The sequence below is a fragment of the Salvelinus sp. IW2-2015 genome, linkage group LG20, assembly GCF_002910315.2.
Source record: "Salvelinus sp. IW2-2015 linkage group LG20, ASM291031v2, whole genome shotgun sequence".
NCBI lineage: Eukaryota > Metazoa > Chordata > Actinopteri > Salmoniformes > Salmonidae > Salvelinus > Salvelinus sp. IW2-2015.
In genome coordinates this window covers 36438266-36454007 of record NC_036860.1, presented here as the reverse complement: position 1 = coordinate 36454007, position 15742 = coordinate 36438266, and the positions used below count along the sequence as shown (strand labels likewise).

At 42.9% G+C, this 15742-nt stretch overlaps 1 protein-coding gene across 2 annotated transcripts in view; it reads right to left on the bottom strand.

Moving 5' to 3' along the window:
* Nucleotides 1–2139: 2139 nt before the first annotated feature.
* Nucleotides 2140–15742, bottom strand: part of ddx10 (DEAD (Asp-Glu-Ala-Asp) box polypeptide 10) — a 61522-nt gene continuing 47919 nt past the window's right edge. The window contains exons 17-18 of one of the 2 annotated variants that reach the window (XM_024011896.2): nt 6589–6725; nt 2140–2586 (exon numbers count right to left, since the gene is read on the bottom strand). In XM_024011896.2, coding sequence (XP_023867664.1) covers nt 2400–2586; nt 6589–6725 — 324 coding nt within the window. In that variant the 3' untranslated portion in view covers nt 2140–2399. Of the gene's footprint in view, nt 2587–6588; nt 6732–15742 lie in introns of both variants that reach the window. The other variant, XM_024011895.2, reaches the window with a different exon arrangement.

Genomic DNA, 15742 nt, shown 5'->3' with positions numbered 1-15742 from the left:
AGGTATAATATTACGATATGTCACACAGAAGTTGAATTTTGTGACATCCCAAAATGTCCAATGGGGTTTGTCAAACTAGAATAACAAAATTCCAGTAATTTTCTAAYAAACCCTAGAAATCCCYGTTAGAATATTCCTGTAATCAGGAAAKCCGGGACTCCTTCGTCCAGGATTTTTMGYAAACCTGAGAGTATTACCGTAAAGGGACTTCTGCGATCCTAGACATACCTACACTACATCCGCAAAAGTATGTGGACACCTGCTCGTCAAACATCTCATTCCAAAATCATGGACATTAATATGGAGTTGGTCTCCCCTTTGCTGCAAGAACAGCCTCCACTCTTCTGGGAAGGCTTTCCACTAGATGTTGGAACARTGCTGCGGGTACTTACTTCCATGTTGGGGGTTTTAGGCCTGGCTCGCAGTCAGCGTTCTAATTCATCTCAAAGGTGTTCGATGGGGTTGAGTTCAGGGCTCTGCGCAGGTCAGTCAAGTTGGTCCACACCGATCTTGACAAATCAAACCTSGCTTTGTGCACAGGGGCATTGTCATGCTGAAACAGGAAAGGGCCTTCCCCAAACAGTTGCCACAAATTTGGAAGTACAGTATCATCTAGAATGTCATTGTATGCTGTAGCAATAAAACTTCCCTTCACTGGAACTAAGGGGCCCAAACCATTATTCCTCCTCCACCAAACGTTAGTTGACACTATGCATTGGGGCAGGTGTTCTCCTGGCATCCGCCAAACCCAGATTTGTTCGCCGGACTGCCAGATGGTGAAGCTTGATTCATCATTCCAGAGAATGTTTCCACTGCTCTAGAGCCCAAAGGCGGCGAGCTTTACACCACTCCAGCCTACGCTTGGTATTGTGCCTGTTGATCTTAGACTTGTGTGCGGCTGCTCAGCCATGGAAACCCATTTCATGAAGCTCCCGACGAACAGTTATTGTGCTTCAGCACTCGGCGGTCCCATTCTATGAGTTTGTGTGGCCTACCARTTCACGGCTGACCCATTGTTGCTCCTAGATGTTTCCACTTCACAATAACAGCACTTACAGTTGACCGGGGCATCTCTAGCAGGGCAGAAATTTGACTCACTGACTTGTTGGAAATCCTATGARAGTGCCGGGTTGACAGTCACTGAACTTTTCAGTTAGGACATTCTACTGCCAATGRTTGTCTATGTAGGTTGCATGGCTGTGCTCCATTTTATACACCTGTCAGCAACAGGCGTGGCTGAAATAGCCAAATTCACTKATTTGAAGGGGTGTCCACATACTTTCGTATATATATGGTGTATTTTAATATTACAGTCAATGGATCTTTCCTTTCTATCAAGTCAAATAGCGCTATAGTTGAGCATCAAAGTCCAAAAATGGGAGAAAATAGCAATAACAGGTGATAGGACGCAGATGGCAACTGAGACATGAAGGTATACCATTACTGTTGTTTTTGGCARAAGTGATGCAGCGTTTTATGCTTCACCAAAGAAGGCAGTGGTTTGAAGTCATCTGAGGCTGCATTGGCAGAGCAGTTTTCAAAACATGGAACTGCAGTGAGGGGAGAGAGAGAAAAATGTATACGTGCTGAACCAGAAAGAGCCAGTGAGAGATGGAGAGAACAAAACTGAAAGAGGAGTGAGATGTAATGTGGGATAACAGTGTGATGGAGATCAACAAGAGTAAAAAGTACTACCGGGACAGCAAGAGAGGGAATTTAAGTCAAAATTGGCAAAGGGACAGAAAACAGAGAGGTTTCGGGAGCTGGGAAAAGCATGTCCGCATAATGTACATCGGTCAGCCTGCCAGTCCCCACTTGTAGTGTGGATCAGATCTCCTCTGGTGAGATCACAGGGGGTTGAAGGAATTATACATTCATTTCCTTCTAGAATGTGCCAAAGTCATTTACATCTGTGAAATGAAAAAGCTGAAAGTGGGCTTCAGGCTTTAACCAAGTGAGTGAAAGGTGGTCGTGTTGCACCTGCATCGAGCTAGAATCTAATCACATTACAAGAGACATCACTTGGAACGAGATGCAGAGAAACACACATGCCAAGGAAATGGCTGTGTGATTACTTTGTCATGAAATAGATGGGTACTTGAAAGGGTATTTTAGAACAATGAGAAACAAAACATAAGGTAGAGCAAATTACTGTATTTCAAATAAACACTTGAGGACATTTAAAAAGAAGTATGTGGACAGGTACTAGCTAAAGCACTTGTTTTTCATGTTGAATTACATTTTATGTACCAAACAAGCACACGTAATCACAGGAAAACAATAACTGGTCACTTGTAACTAACATACATTTTATTTGTTTTATGTTCCCAAAATAGTGGGGAACATCCCCAAATAATGAAAAGACATTGGAGAGGATCCGCCATAAGACAGTGTTGGCCCTAGCTCCGGTTCCCCAGCAGATGCAGGACCAGTGCTTCGTCCTCGGCCAGAGAGAGGCCAGTGTCCAGGGGCTTGGCGGTTGCTTGTTGCCTGGGTCTCTTCCTGCTCCCCGCTGCCTCCTCWTCTTCTTCACCAGAGTCATCAATGCGGTCACTGCGGATGCGCTTCCTCGTCCCAGCAGCAGGGCTTTAAACAGAGATAGGAGAAAAGGTTCAACAATCAGTTCAGCGCATATCAAGGGGAGTTGGGTTTATATTGAGGGCCAATCTATGGAGATGGGTTTGAAAGGGGTTATGAGCAGGGACCCTGTGTTTTGCGCTATAATGTCACATGACCTTGTTAAGAACCTTTATTTTAAGCCTTTTCCAGAAATTAGAATTACACCAAAAATTWAAAGCAATTGTCTGGGGATAGTGCTGGACCATCTGACATAAAAAGAAAATGGGACTGTTAGCTGAAAAAGCTGTAAATAAAAAAYGTTAAAATCCAGGTCATGTGACATGATTGTCCAAAACACAGGGCCTTAGTTGAGACATAATGTGGATTATGGGAATCTGTGTAAGAAGGGTGTAGAGGAATGGAACAGAGGCAATTTGGTTAAAAGTCTTCTAATGTTGTTAGCTGTTTGATTGCTTGCGGTAGCCCACTGTTGGTTTTCTTTGTAATCGAGGGATGGAAAGAGGCATCCGTCACATAACTGGCTCTCTTTATTCAAAAGTTGTGAGATGGTGCGGAAAGAAGCAGTTCTATAGAGATCTCCAGGACTCTTTCAGTGTCAAGATGATCAGACACCAGTGATGGCATAATGGAATTAATCGAACAAATGAGCCGAACAAAACAAGTCTAAGTCTTTCATGAAGTCAAATGGTGTGGATAAAGGGAGATGGGAATGCTTTATCATGTCAACAGGAAGCAGAATGAAACGWTGAGTCATTGCTGATCGAGCCATCGCTCCTATTATCCATGTCGCCGATTTTTGACACTCCACAGCTCTAGGACTGGGTGGTGAGCACTAGGTAAAAAACAAAATGGCTGCCACGCATGCAGAACCCCATTGGGGTCATATTCATTAGGGCACACCAGAGCTGTGAGATATGGCCAAAAATCCATATCACAATAAATTAACTGAATTAATGCAATTTATCCTTTAAACTAATACTACTATTTTGATTGTTGTAGCCATCAATTGTCCCATTAGCGATAACATATAACCAAACCTATTTAATTTCAAACTTCACATTTCTCTAGTATAGGCAACTTATCATAATGAACGATACATGTATCAGCAAAATGCCCACATGTGGTTTATCGTCCCAGCTCTAGCACACTGTAACAAAACGGCTTGCAATGGAAAAATAAAACAAGCATTTTTTTTGTTGAATGAATGAATGAATGAATGAATAAGTTCAGGTGGCCTCTTCTCGTTTCGGCCCATTTTCTTCCATTTCATGTCTAACGAATCAGGACCCAGGTGTGTACATTAGTAAGGTTTGGCGAGTTACTATTACATTAATCTTGCCAACCACAAACATGTAGGCAAGCGCATTGTCTAGACAGTCTTTCCGCTAGCCATAAGGAGGAGTGATTTCACCCAAAGTAAAAAGGAAAGGGGAATACCAGTGGTACATTTGTCTTGCTTTGCTGTTTTGTTAGTGCTGACAGMGTGGTTCTCGCTAACCTTAGGCCATGGTGAACACAACCTGAGCCCAAATGAAGAACAGTGTGTAGCACATCTGTTTGGTACAGATTGTGAGACATGAGAAGTTGGGGAATGGTCCTACCTGATCAGAAGTTATATTTACAATTATCATCTATAATAGCCAAAAGAGCAGCAACAGTAGATTTCAAAGAGCAGAAATGGGACTCATTCTGACAAGTTCCTAATTTACCCCTTAACTGACCCCTTCGTCGGATTTCTGTGCCTCTGTATCATTGCTCTTATCCTAAGTGTTTTTGCTGTAGACTCAATTTAATTCCTCAGGCCAGCAGGTCTCATATAGTATTGTGTTTAATATACTCCTGGGCGCCATAACACACCAGCCAAGCTATATCTTACACTTGGCTGAGAACAAGAATCTGACCAGTGGAAAATAAACAACCGAGTGGCAATAACATACCCTATATAGCTACACGTCTATGATGGAATAAATAGTACTGTATCTTAAATAAATAAATGAATCTTTACATAAGTTCCAACGCTTAGGAAGGCTCAATGTACTGTGTAGTGCTGAAGATGATTTAACCAAACAATTTCTGCCTGTATTGTTTGGTTCAATCACWGTCTAATCTAAGTCTCTGTTGAATTATTTAAGGCTTTTAGCCAACGGAACTGTATGTGTTAGTGTATAAAGTATAGACTGGAAAGGGGTTAACAACTGATATGAGGGAACGTTTCACATGTTATGGCCCTCATGTCAATCATGGCTTAAGTTGTGTTGCTGTCCCCCTGGTGGTGGTTATACATAATTAACATTGTGCTAGAAACAAGAGAAATATGCGCTGCTCAAGGCTGTGCATCGAGCAATAGCTCCCTTACGGGTTAGCAAGTAACATGCTTATGAATGTCTATATCCAGGTACAGCCAATTGGCCTTAGAGCTGTCTTGGGGACATCCATCCATCCGCTACTCCATAATCCTACCACCATGCATCATACCACCATCTGTTGCCCTGGAGATCATGGTCAAACAGCTCAGCGGTTAAGTCAGACAGGGAGACTCAATTACACTTCCATTCATCATCACCCCAGGATGTGAGCAATGGAGTCAGACAGAAGAACTGGCCAGTACAGGCATGGATGGATTCAGCAGGGATAAGCCCAGAGTGAATGGATGGACAGTACAGTATATTCTTGGTGCGCTGTAACAATGGCCAGGCCTTATACAAGCAGCACAGGGAGGTTTCTCTTACAGATAGTGGTGTGAAAATCTGCCAGAAGAAGACACTAGGAGGAAAGAGAGAGAGGGAAAGAGAGAGGAGGAGGTGCAGTAGAAGGTGTCAAGGAGAGGGTGATATATAAGTGGTAGTGTTCTGAGAAATCCCTCCCTAGTATAAACCAGCATCCTGGGGAGAGAGACAGGCAGGCTGGCGGTAGATCTGCGTGGTAAAGGGCCATCGTAGTCATGCAGTGAACGCAGGGAAGTGGAGCAGGCTGTAAATCTGCTCTCGCCTGCAGCCCTCTGGGCTAACGGAGGAGGAGGAGGAGGGAACATCTGCTGATCCTCCACACACGGGAAGCCGAAGGGAGGAATAAATGCAGGCGAAGGGAGCGAAAGACAGGCAGAGAGAGAGAGAAGCATGAGGAATTGAAAGGGAGATAAGTAGAAACAAGTTAGAGCGAGAGCACAAAGACAATAGTCCGTAGTACAGTAGTTCCCAACCTTTTCCAGTTACTCTACCACCAACAGAATTTTGCTCTGCCCGGAGTACCCCCCCCCATGTGCATTTTACCAGTAAGACTATGGTTTCATGAGTCTCCTCATGTACCTAGTACCCCTGGATGGGAACCACTGCCGTAGTAGACAAAACATTGAGAAGAGACAGGAAGACGTGGAGCAGAAAACCAGAAGCCTCGTCCTGCCTGCCTCTCCGCCTTTAAATCCTTGGTGCATTACCCTGTAGCGAGAGGCCACGTTGCCCTTCACCCTCGGCTGCCACTTTAAATCTGCCTCTAATTACACACTTTATGGCCTATCTGCTGTCCGCCCGCGATCAATGCCTCGGCAAGCTACAGAGTGAGTCCTCCCTCCTGGAAAGGGTATAATTCTGCTCCGGAGGCGATTACACCACAAATCCCAATAACCCCAGGCAGCCAAGCAGTGATACAACATTGCAAATCTAATGAATCTATTAATGCTCAATAGAAACAACCCCTCTACGACAGACCGCCAGGCCTAAAACGCTGAGCATCTCATTTTTCCCCAATATGGATTCCTTGAGAAATGTCAAACCATGGCTTCTCGACTGTGTCTGGTAGTTTTGAAAGGATTGGAATGCATCAGTGACATCCAGACATCTAATCTATGCTTGGTCGAATTGATGCCTGTTCTTTCAGATTTACTCATCACAAAATCCGTACAGATAGGGGCTGCGCATTGTCAAGTGATTATAAAAGCCCTGTATGGAACCTTTAGTCTATCATGCATCCAGTTTCAGCCTAAAGACTAGATGGTACAGTAGCCTTTTTTACCTGATCTGGTCATCTTCTTCCTCTGACTCGTAGTGTAGTTTGTCCGGGTCGGGCAGCGTGCTGGGGTCAAACTCTTCTCCATCAGAACCGCCCAGGTACGCTACCACCTCCTCTTCTTCATCCTCCTCGCTGGACTTCTGCTCCTAGGACAAAATACACCATTACTACAAATACCTCAGGTGTTGGATCCAATAAGCAAATCAACCAATTGCGTGAAGACTATATGAACCCCTATGAATGTTCCACCGAATGTCTTCAAAAGGTTCTTACTGACCGAAACAGACATTCAAAAAGGTACAGGTGTAACTGTGAGTGAGGGTAAGACAGGAAATTAGCAGTTGGCATTAGCAATGCAATCAATGAATTAACATGGTTAGAGGGAGAAAACTTCACCCATAAACAGTAATGTATATGTACCAATGTTTGTGTGCCCAATTAATGAATGTTATCTTTCACGAAGAGAAAGCTTGCCAAGCCACACTAAATCACATCCCTAAATGAACTCAGCGATAATACTGCAAGTCTGAAGCTGGCAAGTAGAAATACTGCAGTGGCGGACCAAAATAATAGTATGAAAATATATTCACAGTGAAGGCCTGACGGATACAAATATCTAGAAGGTTAAAGCAGTATAGGATGAGTCAAACAAACTCCGCCTGAATCAAGAGCAGGTTAAAAGAAGAGGGGCAAGATAAACGCAGCTCGATAAAAAGATTTAGAGACAGGCAGAGGGGTAAGCCTCAACGTGAGCAGCGTAAACACAGAATCGGGGGCACCAAACCACTCTGCTTCTGTGTGTTTCACTAATAACCCGTGGATCTCCCTCACACAATGTAACCTACATATTCGGAGGGCAATAAAAGTGACAAATTGTAAGGCGTTTCACTGGGTGCTCTTTAATCTAAGCAGGGAATGAGAGGGGAGGTACTGAGAGAGGGAGAAGGAAAAGAGGGAAATAATTGATCTACTTAAAATGGATGAAACTGCCCAGTGGAACGCACTTGTTAATGAGCTCAGGTTCTCAGACCCACAGGGACGCCATTTTATGAAAGAATTTGGGACAAACGCATCTGTGGTAGATTTCTCTATAGACAGCTATAATGAGAGGGCCCTGTTTGTTCCACATATCTGAATCCGTGTCGCTAACCTCAGTGTTCAACAAGCCTTATTTGCCCCTCCCAGACTATTAATAGCTTCTAGAAAGCCTTGAAGAAAGAGAGGACAATATTGCTGTTTTTAGCAACTCGATGGAACGTTAAGACCTAAGCTGATTCTCATGACTAGAAGGTGGGCAGCTCAATTTCAACTGGCTTTGAAAACAGTCTTCAAAGCTCTGCTTTCTAAACCAACAGCTCTGTCCAGACAAAACAATGTATCAGTCCATCTGATGTGTGTGAAAGACCTCCCCCACTGATTGTTTGAAAAAGGTTAAAAACAAAAAAGGTACGTATCATGACCCGGCCTGTTAGCGCAATCAGGTCAAAGGCTACCGTGGAAAACAAAAGGTCATGAGCATGAAATGTTATGGGAGACCCGAGTTAGCTACAGCAATACACTCTACCTCTTTCATAACTTTCCAAACATAACCTGCACTATGGATTTTCCTACGTTCTTGTGACTACAGACTAAAGAGCTGGTAAGTCAATAGTTCAATGCACTTTGCTGATTTAATGAAGAGATATCCACAAGAAATTGAATAAAAGGCAGAGTTCTAAGCTTAGTGGATGACATTGAAGCAATATGCCGCATATGTAGGCTTAATATGCATACAATAATAATACATTTCATTTGAAGTGCTTTTCAAGACACCCCAAATCACATGCAGCAGGATGAAAAGCAATACAATCCCATAGAAATAAGTAAGTATATAAAAGTACACCGAACACGATGACAGACTAACCATGGAGATGACTAAACACGATGACAGACTAACCAGGGAGAAGACTAAACACGATGACAGACTAACCAGGGAGAAGACTAAACACGACGACAGACTTTTTTGAGTGGATCTAGATGTGCATCTGCATAATAGTGAAATCTGAGTCCAAAGTGATGGGAGAAACTGACCAAGGAGTAGCATGTAAATAATAAACAGTAATGGACCTAACACAGCCTTGGGGGACACCTTGTGATACAGGGGCTGTGGCAGATCTGCAGTTTCCAAGGGAGACAATTTCTTGTCTATCAGATGGGTAGTGGAACCAGGCAAGGGGTGTTCTGGAGACTCCAAGAAGCCTCTAGATGTGGCCAGTTAAAATCTGATGACAGTGTCAAATGCTACAGACAGGTCCAGGAGGATGGAGATGTTCCCAGCTTCAGCAGCACAGAGATCGTCGTTCACTACCTTAACCAAGGAAGTTTCAGTGCTATGCATAGCCCGTAAGCCTGACTGGAGGGGCTCAAAAAGTTCATGAGATGCTATATGTTGTTGGATTTGTGAGGCTAGCAACCGCTCAAGCACGTTAGTGAGGAAGGGGAGTACACAGTATGCCAGTTTTCGACTCTTCTCATGTTAGAGATCTTATCGACTCCTATACCCATTTACGACCCAGAGGCAACAAAATGTGGATGGGGGTGGGACTTGTAGCAATTCTAGTATCTAGGGAGGAAATCTAATCTTTGCTTTACCTAATGTTAGAACACTAAGTAGGAGTATCAGCAGCAGTTTCCTGCCGCTAGTCTTGCTGTGCAGGGAGACAGATTCAGTGTCTGTGCGCGCTGTAAACCAATCCCGTATGGAGACCTGGCTTTAGTACGATTCATTTGAAATTCTGCTAGCAAGACCTGCGGCAAGAACAGTCCTGTCATATCCACTTGAACAGAATTGAACTGTCCCTGCCTCATGCTGACGTCAGGGACAGTTACAAACCAGACCCCTGAAACAGAGCAGGGAGAAACACACAGTACCAGTGTGTCCCAACAAACTTGAAATCAGATGAGTAGGGCGATTTGGCCAAAATATCATATCACAATATTTGATGTATGGTATGACGGTATTTTATGTTTTTCAATAATAAAAAACTTCCTAAAGATGCTTTATGAGTAGTTCATGACCCTAGGGTGGAAACACTACCATTCTGAACATTTTATACTGTTCTATCTAACTTCAAACTAAAATTGTCAGCATTTTCATCAATTTCTGCATTTTTGTTATCATTACCACAGCTGCATAATATGGGGGGAAAAATATATGCCTAGTTAATTGGTGAACTGTTGGGATCATGGAAATAGAATGATTCATCTAATTCTATGGTTGGAATATAGTGGGCAGCACCTTGAATATATTGTTTGACATGACAATGAATGAATACGCCAGTGTAGGAATATTGACAGTGTAGGAACCAAAGTGTTGGTCAGTGTTTCCAGGGGACTCTAATTAGATGTTACATTACATGGTTTCTTACCGTTGCACAAACATGCCTATCTAGGCCTACATCATCACTGGTACCTGAGGAGTATTTACGTTTTTAATAAGGCCCTTGTGGGGAAAAACACATTCTGATTGGCTGGGCCTGACTGCACCCRTGACCAGTCATGTGAAATCCGTAGATTAGGGCCTAATGAATTTCAATTGACACATTTCCTTATCTGAACTGTAACTCAGTAAAATCTTTGAAATTGTGACATGTTACATTTATATTTTTGTTCAGTATAGTAAAATATGGTAAACTGCCCAGCACTACAGATGAGAACTGTATTTTTTGTAACCTGATCATTCTCTACAGATTAACAGCAACAATGAGTCTCTCTTAATTTGACCAATATATTAGTAATTACAAAAAAAAACAAAGCTGACTATCATAAACTAAAAATACTGAAGAACTGGCAGCATAATTCCACACCACCAAGCAGGCCTGTGCGTGGTCTCATTTCATTATCTTCAGTACAGTCTCAGATGTTCAAGTTAATGCAATCTCAGCCCCCTCTAGGGAGACTTATGGACTCATCAAAACAAGAATGCCATTTTGAGCTGAGAGAGGAGCCAGTGTTACCTTAGAAACTGAAAACCCTTTAGACATATTACAGATACTGTCTGGAAATTAACAATACAATACTCAGAGCACCTTTAGCTGTAAATTCCACAGTATATGGCATGCCATGTATTGATTGAAACAGGATGTCATATTATACATTAATAACGTCATCTTCAGTGGTTGCCATGGCGCTGTGGGGCAGAAAGCTCTAAATGTTGTGCATATGTTCGTTATTTTAAGTGTTTTTAATTGCATTTTTTCAATCAAATTCTTTCGTTTTTAACTTAATGAGGGTTGATCTGAAATAACTGGTGGTAACCCACAGAGTTACAGGAATGATGATGGCAAGCCAGTTTATTCAGCTTGTCTTGGCTCCCTCCCCTCAAGCTACTGCTACTGACTGCCTTTCCCAACTGCCTAGACATCTGAAGCTGTGGAAGACCCCAACTGCCTAGACATCTGAAGCTGTGGAAGACCCCAACTGCCTAGACATCTGAAGCTGTGGAAGACCAATGCCAGACCATCGGAAGCTGTGGAAGACCAACTGCCTAGACATCGGAAGCTGTGGAAGACCAACTGCCTAGACATCGGAAGCTGTGGAAGACCAACCATGAACTGCAAGATCCCTACATTCGTTTTTGTTTTCAATGCCACTGACATTCTTGTTTGTAATGAAAAGCACTATATAAAATAACTATATCATTATTATTAGCTCAAAGCTTTTCAAGGCACCACCATTATTTTAAGGTCAAAGTAAAAAGCTGACATTCAACATCATGCAATGTTTATTTCCCTTGTGTGTGCGCACAGCCTTCTTTTACAAGCCTTTACAGTGTCAGCTAGTTTAACACACATCTTCAGAGGCACCACCTGGGATGTCACGTCGATTAAGGTGTCTCAATCTACACACACAGGCAAAATCCATGCCTCGTGCCAGCTTAGAATGGCTCCAGCCAGCACTTTAGCCAATGAATATTTAAATAAACGCTGTAATCACTTAGCATTTAGGAGACCATCAAATGTATGTGACGCTTTAAACGCTGGAATACTCGGCATTAATTTTTCAGGACACGCTCATCTAGAACATCCAGGAAGCCTTATTTCCACCTATTCATTCAATTTAGGAGTTRACTGATTAAAGCATGGGCTCTGTATCAACATTGGGCCAACAACTAGGCACAAAACACTAACACAGACAGAAATCCCAGTGTGGGAGCAATAAAAGAGAAGGGAGGACAGATTGATGAGAACACAGAAGTATTTTAGGAGAAATTCTGACATGCCACCACAGCTCACGCTCCCTGGTGGACTTTAATCAAATCTCTTCAGGCCCCTGGTGATGGATTCTCATTTAGAGCTTCATCTCTGAAAGTCTAACTCTGGGAAAAGTGGAAAGCAGTCTCAGGCAGCATGGAGGGAACATTTATTACTAACCTGTCAGACATTAGACTGTCTGAACTCATTGGCGCATGCAGAGCTACCACCGGCATTTCTCATCAGGATTACATAAAAGTAAGACCTAAAAGGCTTGCCAGGATTCAAAAATGCACAGATGCTAAATCTAAGAGGGTTTATAGATACTATAGTGAAGGTTATGAGACAAGGTAGTGAACAAACCCGAAAAGCCTTGAGCTTAACATTGATACAGCTCATTAGATAATATTCGTACCCATTTGGACACCAAAACTATGTGCAAAACTAGAATCTTAATTTGCTGCATAGAACACTTAAGAGAGATGGGCTTTTAGGTATCAATTGAAAGCAATAAATGATAGCACCGGTTCAGGTACAAAACACTGTAGATGTGGTAACTGAGCACAAGAGCACCACCAGGTCCATTGAGAATCAGTTGTCAAAGGGTGGTATGGATACCTCTTCCCAACACCAGTGCCGAGGCATCGATTGGACAATTAAATCGCTGCATCCACACACCTGCATTTGCATATGCTTGTTATACGAGGTATCCTCCAGAGAGAATGGGAAAAGAATAGACATGACAGCAGCCATCTTGAAACTGTGGACGGCCTCCTGAAACGGATGACAACGGCTGCTTTCCAGTTATCTCGGACTCTGACGGATATAATTATTCCAGGAGGAGCAGAGAAACACTGGATTGGCCATCAGGCTGCTGCCAAATTCTCTGCAAAGATTACTTTTAAAATACCAACAAAGGGCGGTTACCCCTTCTAACTTCAACTTCTGATGCAGAGTCTGGGCATTGTGGTTCTCTTGGCATGCCATCACAGTAATACACTTATCCTGGGTTTGGAAATGAGTCAAGCAAAACGCCATCTGTCCGAAGTGGGGGATTTGTTTGATAAATCTTAGTCTTGGGAGATCTCTATTTAAAAGAGTTGGAGTGGTGGTTAAATCAGCTTCACTCAAACGTCAGCGAGCTAAGTGGGCTTGGTAGGGCCAGTATCAAAATGTTCATGTTTGTGCACTGGTCTGTGCGAGGATGATAAGAGCCTCCAAAGCCTAACAGCTTTGTATATGAAATGTTCTTTACATGACTGAACTGTGTCACATTGGGAAGCACATCACATAAAATCAACATATACAATCTGGTCCAAAATTATTGGTACCCTTGATAAAATAAATACAAATACTGAGCTATATTATACTAATACAATTGCTCAGATAGAGATTTTGTTTAACAAGTACTGTTATTTTCTCTTGACTAGATAGGTGTCAAAATTATTGGCACCCCTGTTTTCAATACCTTACCTTGTGTACAGCTGTTATGGTGAACCTGCAGTCAAGATTAATGACTGCAGTCAAACACCTCATTCGAAAATAATGGGTATTAATAAGGAGTTGGTCCCCCCTTTGCTGCTATAACAGCCTCCACTCTTTTGGGAAGGTTTTCCAGTAGATGTTGGAACATTGATGCAGGGATTGCTTCCATTCAGCCACAAGAGCATTAGCGAAGTCGGGCATTGATGTTGGGCGACTAGGCCCGGCTCGCAGTTGCCGTTCCAATTCACTCCAAAGGTATTCGATGTGGATGAGGTCAGGTCTCTGTGCAGGCCAGTCAAGTTCTTCCACACCGATCTCAAACTATTTCTGTATGGACCTTGCTTTGTGCACGGGGGCATTGTCATGCTGAAACAGGAAAGTACCTTCCCTAAACTGTTGCCACAAAAATGGAAGCACAGAATCGTCTAGAATGTCATTCTATGCTGTAGTTTTAAGATTTCCCTTTACTGGAACTAAGGGGCCTAACCCGAACCATGAAAAACCAGCACCAGACAATTATTCCTCCTCAACCAAACTTTACAGTTGGCACTATGCATTCGGGCAGTAAGCGTTCTCCTGGCATCCACCAAACCCAGATTCGTCCGTCGGACTGCCAGATGGTGAAGCGTGACTCATCACTCCAGAGTCCAATGGCGGCAAACTTTACACCACTCTAGTCGACACTTGGCATTGCGCATGGTGATCTTATGTTTGTGTGTGGCTGCTTGGTCATGAAAACACATTTCATGAAGCTCCTGACAAACATGTTTTGTGATGAAGTTGCTTCCAGAGGCAGTTTGGAAGTCAGTAGTGAGTGCTGAAACCGAGGACAGATGCGCTACGATTTTCAGCACTCGGGTCGGGGGTCCCGTTCTGTGAGCTTGTGTGGCCTACCACTTCGCAGCTGAGCCGTTGTTGCTCCTAGAAGTTTCCACTTCACATAAACACCACTTACAGTTGACCTGGGGCAGCACTAGCAGGGCAGACATTTGGCGAACTGACTTGTTGAAAAGATGGCACCCTAGTCACTGAGCTCTTCAATAAAGCCATTCTACTGCCAATGTTTGTCTATGGAGATTGTGTACTTGATTATATACACGTCAGCAAAGGGTGTGGCAGATTGTGGCACAGCCCGGGAATGAACCCGGGTCTGCAGTAACTCTTCTAGCAATGCGATGCAGTGCCTTAGGTCGCTGCACCACTCGGGAGGCCCTATGCTTATATGTTTTGAAAAGGTTTGTAACACAACTAAAGTGGCCAAATAACTCTAAACATAGCCTTTAGGCCCAAGACCCCTGGAACACTGTTGGAGAACCCATATCCTAGTGATACATGTGTTCTTATAAGCCCAGTCAATGAGCAATTGTGTGTGAAAACCTTGTTCTGACTGGCCACTATTTAAAAGAGAATGACAACTTTCTCGTGCTGCTCTGTTGATTACTACATTCTTCAAATTAAGCACATTCATCTGCTTTACAAACCACACGTATCTTCCATTCGCTATTCAAGTGCAGGCTATATTTTTTTATTTATTATGGCCATTCTATGAATTGCAACGCCGACTGAGCCAGGCCTAATCGCTCAACATCAGTACCCAACCTCACTAATGCTCATGGCTGCAGCAAATGTTCCAACATGTGTTGGAAAGCCTTCCCAGAAGGGTGCAGGCTGTTATAGCAGCAAAGGGGATCAACTCCATATTAATGCCCTTGATTTTGGAATGAGATGTTCGAAAAGCAGGTGTCCACATACTTTTGGTCATGTAGTCCACCCACACACGGCTCTTTATTTACTACTGCTAACAGTGCACATTTTAAAACACTTGCCCACCAATACCCCCTTCCTTGATACATGTGTAAATATTGTACTATAAATTGTGCCTTCCTGTATTATACTTATGCTAAAATGTTTACTAAATATTTATATTTTATAATTTCTTATTGTTGAGAAAAAAACTTGTAAGCATTTCATTGGACAGTGTATACCACGTATATACAATACATACAACTAACAACATGTAAAATGTGAAACTTATTATAAATAACGTACACTTCATAAATGTTTTTCGTATAGCTGGGGCTGAGCGCCAAACAAGTGCAAAGAATGGACAAGAAACGCATATTTCAGAACGGCAGCCTATTTGTTTTGCAAACAGTGAGTAAGCTATTATAATCTTAATTCATCACCATCCAATCTACTCATCACATTAGGAATAGTCGGCTCTTACATTAGTCTGAAAATGCTAAGATGGATGCATTAAATGCTTATTAATAAAGGTGATTTGGGGGGGGGGGGGCTTCCCCAAACTTAACTCACGCACAGCCTATGAGCCCGGTCATTCGTCAGAGACAAATCTCATCTTTATAATATCCTTAAGGCAGTGGTTCCCAAACTTTTTAAAGTCCCGTACCCTTCAAACATTCAACCTCCAGCTGCGTACC